This window comes from Berghia stephanieae, chromosome 3, assembly GCF_034508935.2.
Source record: "Berghia stephanieae isolate SIO BIC M18660-M18661 chromosome 3, UCSD_Bste_1.3, whole genome shotgun sequence".
NCBI classification, from domain to species: domain Eukaryota; kingdom Metazoa; phylum Mollusca; class Gastropoda; order Nudibranchia; family Aeolidiidae; genus Berghia; species Berghia stephanieae.
Window position 1 is genome coordinate 17844420 of NC_088362.1, and position 15103 is coordinate 17859522.

Consider the following 15103-nt stretch of genomic DNA (forward strand, 5'->3'; position numbering starts at 1 on the left):
TGTGACAGTCTACATATATTTTATCATAATTAAAAGTCTTATTTAAAATCTGTCAACAACACATCAATACAAAATCTCTCAAAATAGATACATGATAATGAATGTAATTACGGAATATCAATGTAAAACAATGTCCAATTAAAATACAATGGCAAAAAGAAGAAGGAAAAAAAAACTTCGACTACATATATTTGATTCAGGATAAAGACAAAAGTCTATTGAAATGAACTGTGAATATAACGAAGGAAGTGAGAGTGGCCGTGGATAAATTGGCTTTCTATCATCCCACTTCTACTCTCATCATTTCATAATTGACTTACTCAATAAGAAACACTAAGTCATATTTGGTAGAAGCTTCAGAAAAAAAAAAATGAGAAACAGTAATTGTAATTGTAGTACTCTGTTCAATATTAAAAATCAAATTAATCTACATCTAAATTTGGGTGAAAGAATGTTTCATTCATCATAGCAGTGTTAAGGGAGACATGAGGTGACATGGTTTTAAAATCGGTGAGTGAGAAAGATTCAGGCACTGTTATTGACATGTATTATGGAAATGAAGTGAACATACTGGAGCTTTACAACTATCTCTACCCAACAATGTTTCAGACAGGGCTAAAGAAAATCAAGAAAGCCAACTTACATTCGTCACTGGATCCCAATCCACAACTAACATTGTCCGGAGAGAAGCAGACATCTTCAGAGAAGTTAGATCTTTGAGCTGTTCATCAGACCCAAGACCTGTTCCTCGGGTCATTGATGTGTTTGATCCTCTTCTAACCAAAGGACTGCTGGTGAAACACCGTGCGACCATGGAAGCTTCTTGTTGTGCCCTTGTCGGAATGTCAACCACTCATGTGTCTGACATACATCGTTTGTTGACATTATGGAGACTCCAGTCAACATCTACAGTCTTGGCGACCCCGAAGGAAAGATTTACTGTTTCTTAAAACATATCTTCCCTGACACCGGAGGCTTCCCAATTCAGACTTTTTCACCAAGAGAAATTCGCGCAGATGAGGATGTCCACTTGAGCTTGCCAGCTTTCACCCGGGACAGGTGTGATTTAAAATATGCAAGATGGGTATAACTGGAAATCCCATCATCCCAGATCGGAAGCCCATGGATCTCTTTGTCTATGTTGGAACAGTGACCATGGAATATTTGAATGGAGCCCACTACGTTTTCCAGATCAAAATGAACGAGAGTGTCACACTGAATGGTATCCAAATAGTCCATCTCTCACCGTGGGGCAGCTACGCATGGGCTTATGGAGTCTCTTCTGGAAAGGCATCTACCATCTGTCCTAGAAGAATGTTGACTAACAATGACTAACAAGTCATTTTCCAACCGAGCAGATGTTTTGACCGTCTTTGGCCAAATTCGTCATCTTGCGATGAGCCAGTGCCTGCCACTCTCGGAGCAGAGGGCTGCACAACGCTGGATCCAGTGGAAGTGGCCCGAACAGTGTGGGCAAACATTTGTACCCACCGCAGTTCAATCTCGAGAGTCCTATGGGAGAATATTGAGATCAGGGGAGAACAAGGTGACATCAGGTCATTGAGAAGTGAAGGCAGAGCATCTTATTTGGAGCTGCTTCTGACACAGATTGGATACAGACTGAGAATGATGTCTTTTGATGAGTCGGCCCTGTCAAAACTTGAGGCTCACAGACCAATACAAGGGTTTTGAGGTCGGTTGGATGAGGCAATGTGACTCAAGGACAAAAATCCACTCAAAAACCGTCGACCCCTTTTCAATGCAGGGAGATGTGTTCGTTTGGTGGGCTGTAGCAGACGGTAACAGATCCAATTCATGGATTCTCAAAGCCGGGGAAATCGTCAGAGTGAGAGATTGGGAGTGAGAATGTGCCAGGGAATATCCCACAGAATTGGGTAATGAAGGAAGAACTTGTGAACAGCGCACAGAACACATTCCTGAGAAGGGAAAAGAACCCTAAAAAAAAAAGCAATCGAAGCCACAGCCCTCAAATGCCAGCCAGGGGGGAGGAGGAGTGCATTTATGTTCCTGGGGCTCACTATGGCCTCTTGATTTAAAATTTAAAATGATTTTTTAAAAAGAATGTCATGGATTGTAGCACTCTTTTCCATTTAAGATTTATTATGAAATAAATAAAAGCATTATGATTACAATAAATAAGTAATTGAATCTTAAAGGGGCACAATTTACTTTACATTCCCTAATTATTTCCAAGTAATCTCATCCCAAGACAAAGACAGAAAGAATGTTGGAAAACAGCTATAAGGGGATAGAAGGCACAGTAAGTCCCTCCCTGCCCACTATGGGTGTATACAGAATAGGCTAATTGATTTTGATTGTTTATGTAAAAGAAGAAATGAAGACAAATAATTACGTAAACTTTCAGAAATAATTGCAATTAAAAGTCCCATTTAAACTTCAACTTTAACTCGCTCCCTACTGACAATTTTCAGAATTTTTCCCAAAAATGTCATACGTACCTAATACTCAGTAACGACAAGGACATATCATACATAATTTTGTGAGCAAAATAAGGTTTACATAACATCATTGAGTTTTTATTAATATAACAAAGATTATTTATTTCAAATTGTGTGATTTACAAAACAAATCTGAAAAAAAAATGTTTATAGTACTATCTCAACGAAAGTGACGATTTTCCTGTAGTGGCAAGGAGAGGGTTAAGCACATTGTTGAAAACTCGAAGTGGTTAATAATAAGCTAAACATTATTACACACACTATGAAATCGAATCAAGCAATATTAAAACAGTACCTTAACAATGCATCAATAGAAAAAAATGACCATCATAATTACATTACTTCATAAGTCATATTTTTTTTTAAAAAGTCACTATTTGTGACACTCTTGACTGTTAAAAAATAAAAATGATTGTCAAAAAGACCGAAGTCATGCAAAAACCGAAACTTAAATATTAATAGTACCTAGTAAATCAATAACCATATGGTAGAATAAATTAAAATGGGAGATCTGAAGTATAGTAAATTAAAATGTTGAATTGTAAATTTGGTAAAGTTACCCTCTACATAGGGAGTTGGGACAAATCATAATAAAGTATGCACTGCATGATGTAGTCCATATTCAAGTATATTTACTTCTCTTTGTTTTTTTTTTTTTGTTTGTTGTTAAGGGTATTACGGCGCTTGCAATACATTTAGGTTATATCAGCGCCAGTAAAAAGGAAGAAAATGGGATAGTCAAAAGTTGTAGAACTACAATTAAAGCACCCAAGGAAAAGTAAGACAGGGGAACTGTGAACAAATAGGGATCAGATGTAGATTCCAAGAGCATACCACCACTGTACTTAGTTTGAGATCACCTACAAGTCTCATCCGGACACAAGCACAAATCCAACAAAGAGAAATACACTCAAATGCTCACTCAAAATAACAAATACAATAATACATAACAGAGAGATGATTTACAAGGAATAAAATATCTCCCAAAACAATAACTGTGCATTTGACTGTTTCCCTCCCAGCTAGGACTCCGGCCAGGGCCAGAACAAAACCAAGTAATCTCATTCCAAGCCAAAAACAGAAAGCATGTTGGAAAATAGATATAAGGGGATAGAGGACACAGTATGTAACCCCCTGTCCACTATGGGAGGTCGGGAACCACCCAGGGACCAGAAGAAAAAACAGCAATGCCAAATCAAAACAAAGACGAGAGCAACGTGGAAAGGGAAAACAGCTAAAGGGGGATAGAAGACATAGCAATAGTGACCTCTCTGCCCCACATAGAAAGGTCAAGAGATCCCACCCAGTGCTGTATGTGAAGCTCGGGCAGTGATAAGCCAACTTTTCCTTACGGTTAAACTTAAACATTACAAATCTTTCATTTATAACAACAAATAACTAAGTACCAGAACAATAGAATATTCTAATACAACAACTAACACTCCAATTACACCGAATATCTAATTATCAGTACAATAAAAACTTCAATTACAAATGTTTAATTACTCAATTTCACAACATCATCTCAAAGAAAATATGAATAGGCAGTATGATTTAATATGCATGCAATGCTCACAGAATTCAGGATGATTATTTAGAAAACATTATTTAGAAAACACATTTTGAAACATTGTTTTTAGGGGATTATAACATTTCTAGTTCATTTCAGCAACCGTAAAAAGGAAGACGATAAAATAGGCAAAAGATTTAGATATAGCTTTCAAGTAGCAAGATCATGTAAGACAAAGAGAATGAGTTAAGGGAGCTCGATACTAAAAATACAAAAGTCCTTAATTGGGACTATTTGATCAAGCTAATGATGTTTATACACAAGGTATCATGTTAAAAAAAAATTTGGTAAAAAAATAGAAATTGAAACTCTCTCCGTTGCCATGGAAAAGGCGACCATCTTGGAAAATAAACAAGGTTTTTGGGACTCTACTATTTTAGTAATTCTTCTTTGATTTTGATTTTTAAAGTTGTTATGTACAGTTTAAGCATCGTTGTAAATAGCTGGCTGCTTAATTCTATAAATATTCACTCTCAGAGGCTTAAATTTCATTTTTTGAAATGTGAATAAACTATCTTCACCTTTTTTAAAAATATTAAAATAAAAAATATTTTTTACCCCAAACTATTCAATAAAACCAAAATCAAAGTAGCCAGCTATTTGTAGTAACATAGTTATTTTAGTTTCAAATTATAAAAATCTAGTACTAATATTTTTTTAATATGGTCAAGTCCCAAGAAAAATGTTTATAGTGATTTGAGAATAACGCAATCTATCTATCAGATTTTGAGCCCAATAACGTTGGGTAGGGGTTTTGAATTGCAATTTTTGACTGTTTTAAACTCTCAATTCAGCAAAGATATGTGTTGAAATGAAATAAGGAATTAATAAATTGATCAAAAATAGTCACTTCCAAAAATTGATAATTTTCATCCAAACTGACCCAATTTGCACGCGCACGCCTCCTTAAACCCAGATCAGAAGTCGATCCAAGAATGATAAATCCTAACAGCTTGTCTGAGACCATTGAAAAGTCTCAGACCGATACTTACATCGTATCCCCACCAAAATGATTTAAAAATAAAAAGATATCTCTCACAAATCAAACAAAAAAAATATTCAAAAAGTAATCAGCTGCCTTCTCGGAAAAGGACTACAGGCAGTGACCAGGCAAACCATTCTAGAACAAGGATACGAAGCTATATAGTAAGGGTAAGGCTTTGGAGTGATGAAACTTCATCAGCCCTGAGGAGTTTAATTTTCCTCTGACATAAAGAGCATTCAAACTCAAATCATTGTACAGTCCACTCTGAATAATCAAAACTCGGTTAATTGCAACCTTTGGTTAATCAACATTTTTTCAAGAAACGGAATTAATTATATATAAAAGTCACTGGATAATTGCAACAAACTTTGGTTAATTGCAACAAATTTTTTAACTCCACAAGTGGCAAATACGAGATTTCAATCAAACAAAATCATAACATGTGGTATAGGGCAAAATAGGATAAGATCCTTTGAATGCCCTTAATATTAATTAGTAATGCCATAAATCTATTGATTAAATATTACAATAACGATACACGTGGTAAAGATAGTATTTCAACTTAAATGTACTCATGTGGTGTACAAACATATATCTTTAACCGTGACATGCAAAGCGCACACACAACCACACACACACACACACACACACACACACACATACATACACACGCGTATAGAAGATAACCATAATAATATAATAATGCATAATATATACATACAAGATTGAAAGCCATGTCAACAGCAGAGCAAACAAGTATTATTCGTCATATATAAATCTCCCATCATATAATTCCCTGTCTACTAACACCTTGAAATAATCCATAGATTTTGCATTCTTTGTTTCAAATTTCAAACTGTTCCATTTCTGAACAATACGAATACCGAACCAGTTTTGTCTTATGTTTGTTTTGCATCTAGAGACAAAAATCTTAAACTTGTCCCCTCTAGTAAAAGTAATATTAGAATATGAAAAAAAATCAGAAAAGTCTATCCTATCCAGACCATGTACCAATCTATAAACCTGAATTAAATCCCCACGAATTCTTCTATATTTCAAACTGGGTAAGTCAAGAAATTCTAACCTTTCCTTATAAGATAAATACTGTATTGTATAAATTTTTTTGGTAGCTCTCCTCTGTACACTTTCAATACTAATAGATTGTCTTTTATATAATGGGCTCCAGATGCAATTTCCGTATTCTAGAATTGGTCGAACGAGCGATTTATACAAATATAAAAATGTGGTTTTATCAAGACTTATAAAACTTATAAATCTCATGATTAAATTTAATCATGGACGAAATCAGGACAGGTTGAAGAATCGAGAGTGGGCAGGGTTTAATGCTACAGTTTTGTCACCACTCTATTATCCAAAAGAGGTTAGGGCTTTGCAGTATGGGTTTGTGCAGTGATTTGTGATCATTAAATTGTTTGTTTTTAAGGGTTTTACGGCGCTTGCAACACATTTAGGTCAGATCAGAGCCAGTAAAGAGGGTGAAAATTGGATAATGAAAACATTCTAGATGTACAATAAAAAGGACTTGAGGAAAAAGTAAGACAAAGGGGAATGGTTCAAATAGGGAACAGATGTAGATTCCAAGAGCACACTATCAGTAGGTACAGAAAACTGATTTTTCAAACCCAACAATGCTCAATTTAGTCACTTTTGCTTAAAAGAGTTTGCAATTCTGAGCATTTTGATACCAATATCATACATGTATCTCAATTTTTAAGGAAGATATTGTCATTTGAAAATTTGACAATTTCGTCGTCGCGACACCCTGCTTCAGCACCCAACTTCGGGACTTCGTATAAAAAAAAGTATCGGGCTCACAATGACAAAATTTCAACTGCTTAGAGTCTCATAGAAATTAAACAACTCCAATTTTTTTCAGAACTCTAGCTCTTTATTTAATTACATTTTAAGCGCCACGAAAACGCAAAAAAATGCATATTTCCCATAAATCGCCAAGGGAGACAAAAAATGTGTCCGTCGAGGCAGCCTCTGGTCGGCACGCCATTTTGCTCTCACTGACTGGGCTGTGCAACTCGTGTTTATTTATCAAAGTTAAATGCTGGGCGAATGCGGGCGATACTTATAATCGGTACGGCATTTCCATATTTTAAGAGAAAAATGGATGAGCTTTCCAGTAATGTAAAAATAGTCTGCTGAAATTTTGAGGAAATGAGTTTAATCTTCCTTTTTTTGAGAAATTTTAAAAATAAAATCGCTTCCCCTAAATAAACCAAGTTATTTGGTATCGATCAAAACGTCAAGATCTTGTGCACATTTTAAACCAATTACTGATCCGATACCACCCATGGCCCGAATTCGCCAAGCTCTTCAAGATGACCGATCGCGAAAAGTTCGTTTTTTCCATCAGCGGGCGAGCCGATTAGTGACTTGTTTCAAAACCCACTTAAATTATCTTCAAAAAAAGCAGATAAATCATTTAGACACCATTTTAAAGGATTTGAATAAGCTTTCGATTGATATAAATTTTATCCTTGTCATTTTGATATTTAATGGAATACAACGAAGTAAAATTTATGTAAAACACATCGAAAATTGTCCGCCAGAGCGCATTAGCGGCAGTTTGCCGTACCTACTATCAGTGTACTTCGTTTGAGATCACTTAAAAGTCTCACCCAGACACCAGCACGAGATTCCACTACTCAAATGTTTACAAATCAAGTGTTAAATATATATATTTTTTTAAAAGTACGTAACAGAGAGATGATTTCCAATGAATAAAATATCATCCCCCAAAACTATAACTATACATTTGACTGTTTCTCTCCCAACCAAAGACTCCGGCCAGGGTCAGGACAAAACTAAGTAATCTCATTCTAAGAGAAAGCAATTGCAAAACAGGTATAGGGGTATAGAAGACATAGCAAGTACCTCCCTGCCCACTATGGGAGGTCGTGAAAACCCACCCAGGACCATTAGATTGGAGGTGAGGGGGATGGGCATAGTATAGACAACAGGTAGACAATGACAGCTGTAAGGTGAGACTGAGCATTATCCTTTGTTTTGGGATTGACAACTGTGCATTAGTCAGCGTATTGTCTCTCATCACAGCTAATCTCTTTTGACTCTTACAAAGGTTGAGAACAAAAGAGGGAAATTTAATCCAATCTAGATAACATGTCGGCTTGCATCAAAGCTGCTTTTGCTTGTCAAAATCTATACAGGGCAGCCATATGTTTTTGTGTCGATCAAATTGCTCTGTCTGTGGTGGACTAAGAATAATGTTTACTACAAGGTGTTACGATTATCCGGAGTGGACTGTATTTTGAAACATTTTAAAAGACTTGTTTTTTTTGGTTATTTTTAAGAACAGCACTTGCAATACACATGGATCACTTAAGCACCAGGAAAAGTAGGACAATAAGCTTAGATACAGGGGAAAAAGAAGTAAGTAAAATATGTAATGTGTCTGATCATCGTCAAACCCAGATTTTTGCAAAAAATTGAGATATATTTGTTTTACTAACAATAATACATACATACTATAAATTAACACATACAATATTGGATTCATATATAATATAAATATATATGGATATAAGATACATACATAACAGAGAGATGATTTACAGGGATAAAATATCATCACTCAAAAAGGAAGATACTACAAATATTTGATTGTCTCCCTCTTAGCTAAGGATCCTTGCCAGGAGCAGGAAAAAACCGAGCAAGCTCAATCCAGAACAAAGATGGAGAGCAACATGGAAATGGAAAACAGGTGTATGGGATAGAAGACATAGCAAATGACCTCTCTACCTGTCGCAGAAGGTTAGAAAACCCCACCCATCTTGAGCAATTTAATGAGGCTAAGAATGTGAGTAAGTTATAAATAATAAGAATAATATAAAACATAAGTTTCCCATTAATAATTGCTACCAGCAAACTCTTGGTCATATACAGTCATAACAACTTTTGTATAATTTAAATCAAAATGAAAGTAAAGTATTTGGTAAAAGATAACACATTATTTAAAGAATTTAAAGTATCAAAGGAATTCAAAAACGTTTGTAATTATCTTCAAAATTTAGGAATAAAAGCTTTGAAAATGATTCCCCTCCCTTCCCTTCCCTCATTCTCCCAGGATCTTTGGAAAATTGGGTGATAATCTTTAATACTATTTTCATCTGTAAAAAGATTAAACCTCAAATAAGAACTTCAAAAGAGTGAAAAAAATTAAAAATTAATATATTTGGTGGAGCTGATATATGACCTTATATCAAATTAAATTAATTCTTTTTCACGGCTTTTGTCTATGAAGAGGATTGTTTTTTGTCGATGATGAAAATTATTCATATATTTACATTTTTTAAAGTAATCTATTATCGTAAACATAATAGTAAATGGAGAATAAATTGCAGTGTTGTAAAAAAAAAAAAAAAAGGATAGCTGGAATATGAAACCTTATTAATATCTTAGGATTGTTTGTGAATATAATAAATGAAATATGATTGGCAAACATTTAAAGAATATAATAATAATAAGTTATTCATATAGCGCTCAAATTCCACATAAGTGCTCAGCGCGTTAAATATCACAGTGCCACAAATATGTAATAGCCAGTGAATGAAGAAAGGTCGAAAAAATGTGGTTTGATGAATGATAAAATGACATTTGTTTATGTATTCTACTTAATGTTTGGGTCAAAATGAAGTATGAGCTAATATCATAATGTATAATATATGTATGTATGTACGTATGTATGTAGGCATGCATGTATGATGGTATGCTGGTTTGTATGTATGTCTGCATGTATGTATGTATGTATGTATGTATGTATGTATGTATGTATGTATGTATGTATGTATGTATGTATGTATGTATGTATGAGTGTATGTATGTACGCTCATTTCTTTTGTATACATGTGTAGAAACAATGTGCAAGCGTGTATGTTCGTGTATGTCTGTGTCTGTAATGTAAATGTGTTGATGTTCATACCAAGTACCAAACTGAGCATTGTTTACTTCACATGAATTGCCTTTAATTTGGACAATAAAGATTATTATTATTATTTTTATTATTAATATTTTTAATTGTTTTTTTTTTGTTAGGGGGAATGGGGGCGGGTCATGATCCTCCCTATTTTGTCATGCATTCTGCCTAGAATTGCAAAGATACAAATTGTTTTTCTGGCACTAACTTTAATTTTTTTTTTTTTTAACAGCTTGCTGCAGCCAAAGGTCACGTGCACTGAAATTCAAACGCTCTTGATCCACACATGAGACACTTATTTTCATTTGATTTCAAATTTTTGGTTAACATCATTTCAGAAGTCTCAAAATCCCAGAAGCTTTAGCAGGTAGACTATTGCCTCACAATCCCAGAAACAGGTATCCTGGGTATTAGATCTGGGGGAAAGTACTTTGAATAGTCAAGTATCTTTACCGATGGGTAAAAGCAATTGTTATTATTTGTTTAATGCTCCAGAAGCCAGGTAAACTCAACGAGCCATAATGCTCTAAAGAGCTAACATCATTTCTGGAATTTTTTACTCCACAAAAAGCATTCTCTAAAGAGCACTACCATTCAAGAGACATACTCTTGGCTATGTATATTTGTGAGAAAAAGAATAATTTTTAAAATTTCAACAAAATAAATTATCTTTTGTGATAGGGCAGGAGGAGGGGGGGGGGGGAGGCATCGTATTTTGATTTCACTTACTTTATAGGCGACAATTTGTTGGGGTTTTTTAAAATATAAGTATGTAAGTTTACTAATTATATCAATGGTTGTAATGGAATTAGTAACTTGGTTCAATGTAATTTTGATTGTATAAAGCATTAAACTAAAAGCTGAACCATTAGAAATGATGGAAAAAAAATTAAGGTTGTTAGGAAAGGCACAACTGTCTTATGCATTGACATCATCTTCTTGTTCCATCAAAATCTGAATGGACAAAAATTGATTGATATCAAGAGATGAGTAAAGAACAACTCCATAAGACGGTGGAGTAGCAAAATTTGGTTATGTACGACCAAAGTTTTTCAACATATTGAGAAAGAATAGTCGAAGATTATTTTAGGTAATTATATAAACTCGTTGTATTGTGCCATTTCCATAATAACATCAACATGATAGAATATAATATATAATTCATTTATAAATACAAACCACAACGATAAACATACCCAGTAAATGTGGACAGCAAAGTTTTATGATTTTTCCATATCAACATGCTTCATAATTCTTCATTCATTCCTCAAGCAAACCTATCAGAACCAAAGTTCCATTTCCATTAGCCACCCTATTTGGAATTGCAATGACCGAAGCATTCATTCACAAGCTTAATAATGGGACTATGCAATCATTGTCAACCGTTATATATCACCAACTACTCTCAAATGTTGCTTAACTTTGTTACAAGATTAAAGACTGTAAAGCTGACCATCAACAATATATCACAAATAAATTTATGTTTGATTATTAATTATTCTGTGACATTTTCAACAAAAAAGAGGGGTGAAAGAGAGAGAGAGAGAGAGAGAGAGAGAGAGAGAGAGAGAGACAGAGAGAGAGAGAGAGGAGAGAGAGAGAGAGAGAGAGAGAGAGGGAGAGAGAGAGGGGGGAGAGAGAGAGAGAGAGGGAGAGAGAGAGAGAGGGAGAGAGAGAGAGAGAGAGAGGGGGGGGGGATAGAGGGGGAGAGGGGAGCAAGACAGAAGGAGAGAGAATGGAGTAATAAATCTAGGCCATTGAGTAAATTTGATCTATTTACAATTCTGAAAGATAATCAAAAATCAATGAAAATGTTTGGTGAACATAGTATTGTGAGTATTGTTTGCATCTGGAATGAAGAGACAATGACTAGCAAATCGTTGGTATCCGCCTCCAGCAGTGCAAGTGACAGCGACAATACAAAGGTAGTCAATCTGACAGAGAATCACGAAATATGAGGTTCAATCTGACAGAAAGGCTCATTTTATTGGGATGATTTTTTTCATGCATTTTTTACACTGCTTTGTTGGGCACTTTATCACACATATATTTTAAGATTTTTATTTTACATCAGTACCTGCTCCCAACTTTTTCAGCTACAATTTCACATTTGAATTTAGCTCAAACTTGAGTATGACCTTGAATAAGGCGCTTCATTGTTGATCTTGGACATCAACAATCATTTATTTACATTCAATTTCAATTGTACAAGAGCCAAAAGGAGTATTCCTTTTATGTGTTTAGGCTGTATATAAATGTAAAATTGCATCTGGTGCTTGCACAGTTCGAGCCAGATGTTCACATGTGTTTGGTCCCAAAAATAAATGGATTACACTGACAAAAGAAAAAAATATCATCATGACTAGAACATTCAACCGCATATTCATATCTAGTTCCTTTACAATTCAAGTTATCGCTTTTCATTTCTGTTTTGGCAATAGAGAAAGGATTATTAATGAAAAAAAAATTAAAACCAAAACAACTTTAATTCACAATCATCGTGCTGACTCATCCACTTCATGCCTTTCACAATTTGCATTCATTTAAATATAAAGAATCATCTTTATCGAAGAGTTTTCATCCCAATCGATTAAGTGAGCATAATGACAAATCAAAATGATTACAACATCAACCTCTAAATCATTTCAAATAAAAATGAAAAACAATCATTTTGGCCTTCCAGTTAAGGAAATGAGACAAAACCTCAAGACTGCTCACTTATTATATGTATACTGATGCTATTAAATTTTAAGTGCATGATACTGTACATATAAAAATCACTGCTTCTCCTATACCTTTGCCTCGACGACAATATATTTGCATTGTTAGTAACAAAATCTAATATGTATCATATTAATTTCCATATACTTATAGGACATTAACGAAAAAAATAGTTTTCAAGGATGAAAATAAAATCATCTTTTACACTAAGGTCTTTTGACAATAATGACCGTACATCAATGACATGTTGTGATTCTTAACTCAGGATTGTTTATCTAAACAAAACAAAAAAAATCAAGACCCATTTGGGTCATAGACAACTCCGTATTTTATTCGCTCACAATGCAGTACAAAGAAGATGGTTTCTTTTATCTTGTTTCAATTTCATCAAAACTCAATTTTGGCAAGGAAGAAACAAAAATAATAATACCATTAAAATCAACCATCAAGGCAATACTATCCTTCTATCATCAGAAGGCAATTACAGGAAAAGACTAAATCCCAGCCATGAATTACAGTCCAAGATATTTAGAATGTTGACTGAAATAATTTTTGATCACCAAAGGCAAACTCATACATTTATTTGAGAAACAAAATATGTAAAGCATAGTTTGTTGCAAAGTAAACCATTTTCCTAGTTAAATGAAGTTGTATTGGTAAAGGGGGGGGGGGGGGGGGGGGGGGAGAGAGTAATGAGTAAAAAGGCATATTTCTACCCTTGTATGGCCAAAACCAATCATAAACCAATTCCATACAAGTTGATAAAACACGGATTACTTTTATGAATCACGCCAATTGTATAATTTAAAATTTTATGGATCCACTCTGGAGATAATGAAAACGATAGATTTCTTTCACCAGCACATGACTTACATGAAAGGAAGCAACAATGAAGGAAAATTATAAGGGCTCAGCTTAGATGACCATAGCATCTGTGCTATCAATAGCAGCCATATCATAATATTATGCAAACAAATACCAGCCTTTACTGAAGATTTTATGATTTTTTAAAACATATATCTTACACACATACCAATTATTTATTAGTCAATAGAGCAATTTTTACTTGTCCTCTTTTCCAAGACCAAACATTCCTAATTTTCTAAATGTTCGAAGTCCCTACTTTTCATGTCAGTTTCCTGGGGAAAAAATGTCTGTAATTCTCCGAAATTTTTTTTTTTTTTAAATGCTCTTGATCTGCCCTTCTGACCTTGAGAAAGGTTAGGAACACATCATATTGAAATTAATTTTCATTGAAAGAACATGGAGAGAGCAATTTGTTCCTTTAATAGAAATAAAATTGTATAGTAATAAATTAGCTGAGTATTTTCCCTAGATGATATTATTATCCTTATATCGATTTCTGTTGAGCTGCTAAGCTGGCACGTTGAGCATCTTTTGTGTTGTCTCCATTTCGACTGCATTGGCATCTTTCCCCTTTGCCTTGTTCTTTTTTGACCTGGAAATATAGTTTATTTATTATAAATGAAGACATTAAATAGATAAAAGCATCAGTAAAACCAAACAAAAGTTTTATAAAAATTTATTTGTTTTCCATTCTTTTCTTAAATTCTATTATATTTTTTTAACTCATTCAAGATTCACTCATTTCATTTTATATAATTTCTTTTTAATCACTAACATTTCATCCATAATCTAATGATATGGAATTCAGAATTAAATCAAGAATCAACTTCCAAGGTTTCTTTCAAACTGAAAACAAATTAGAAAATTGAACAATTTCAGCTAGGAAAAGTGGAAAGCCATCGATCCTGGAATATGTGGACATGCTAATCCACAGCAATCTAGAATATATTAAGCAAAATAATGCATTCTGGGGATTCTTTAGCTTCCTAATAGCATATAAATCTCATGTCCAAACATCTGACCCACGTTTAATTATCGAGTTTAATTATTTGTAAAATGCATTTTAGAAATATTTGTTTGTTTTTATGTTTTTAAGGGTTTTACGGCGCTTTGCAACACATTAAGGTCATATCAGCGCCAGTATAAAGGAAGAAAATGGGATAGTAAAAAGTTCTAGAATTACAATTAAGCACAAAAGAAAATGTTATACAAAGGGGAATTGGTTCAAATAGGGAATAGATGTAGATTCCAAGAGTACACCGCCAAAGTACTTAGTTTGAGATCACCGAATACTAAAAGTCCCATCCAGACACAAGCACAGGTCCCAACTAAGAGGAATACACTCAAACGTTTACCAATCATAGAATATAATATGTAAACTAAACATAATACAATGTGTAACAGAGAGATGATTTACAAGGAAAAAAATATCATCTCCCAAAACTGCAACTATACATTCGACTGTTTCCCTCCCAGTCAAGGAACTCTGGCAAGTAATCTCATTCCAAGACAAT

At 34.1% G+C, this 15103-nt stretch overlaps 1 protein-coding gene across 7 annotated transcripts in view; it reads right to left on the reverse strand.

Moving 5' to 3' along the window:
• Window positions 1-2081: 2081 nt before the first annotated feature.
• The window catches only part of LOC144967262 (uncharacterized), a 31462-nt gene continuing 18440 nt past the window's right edge, over window positions 2082-15103 (reverse strand). For all 7 annotated transcript variants that reach the window (XM_078904289.1, XM_078904291.1, XM_078904292.1 and 4 more), the window contains one exon: window positions 2082-14181. In XM_078904289.1, the coding sequence (XP_078760415.1) occupies window positions 14097-14181 (85 nt within the window). In that variant the 3' untranslated portion in view covers window positions 2082-14096. The remainder of the gene's footprint in view (window positions 14182-15103) is intronic.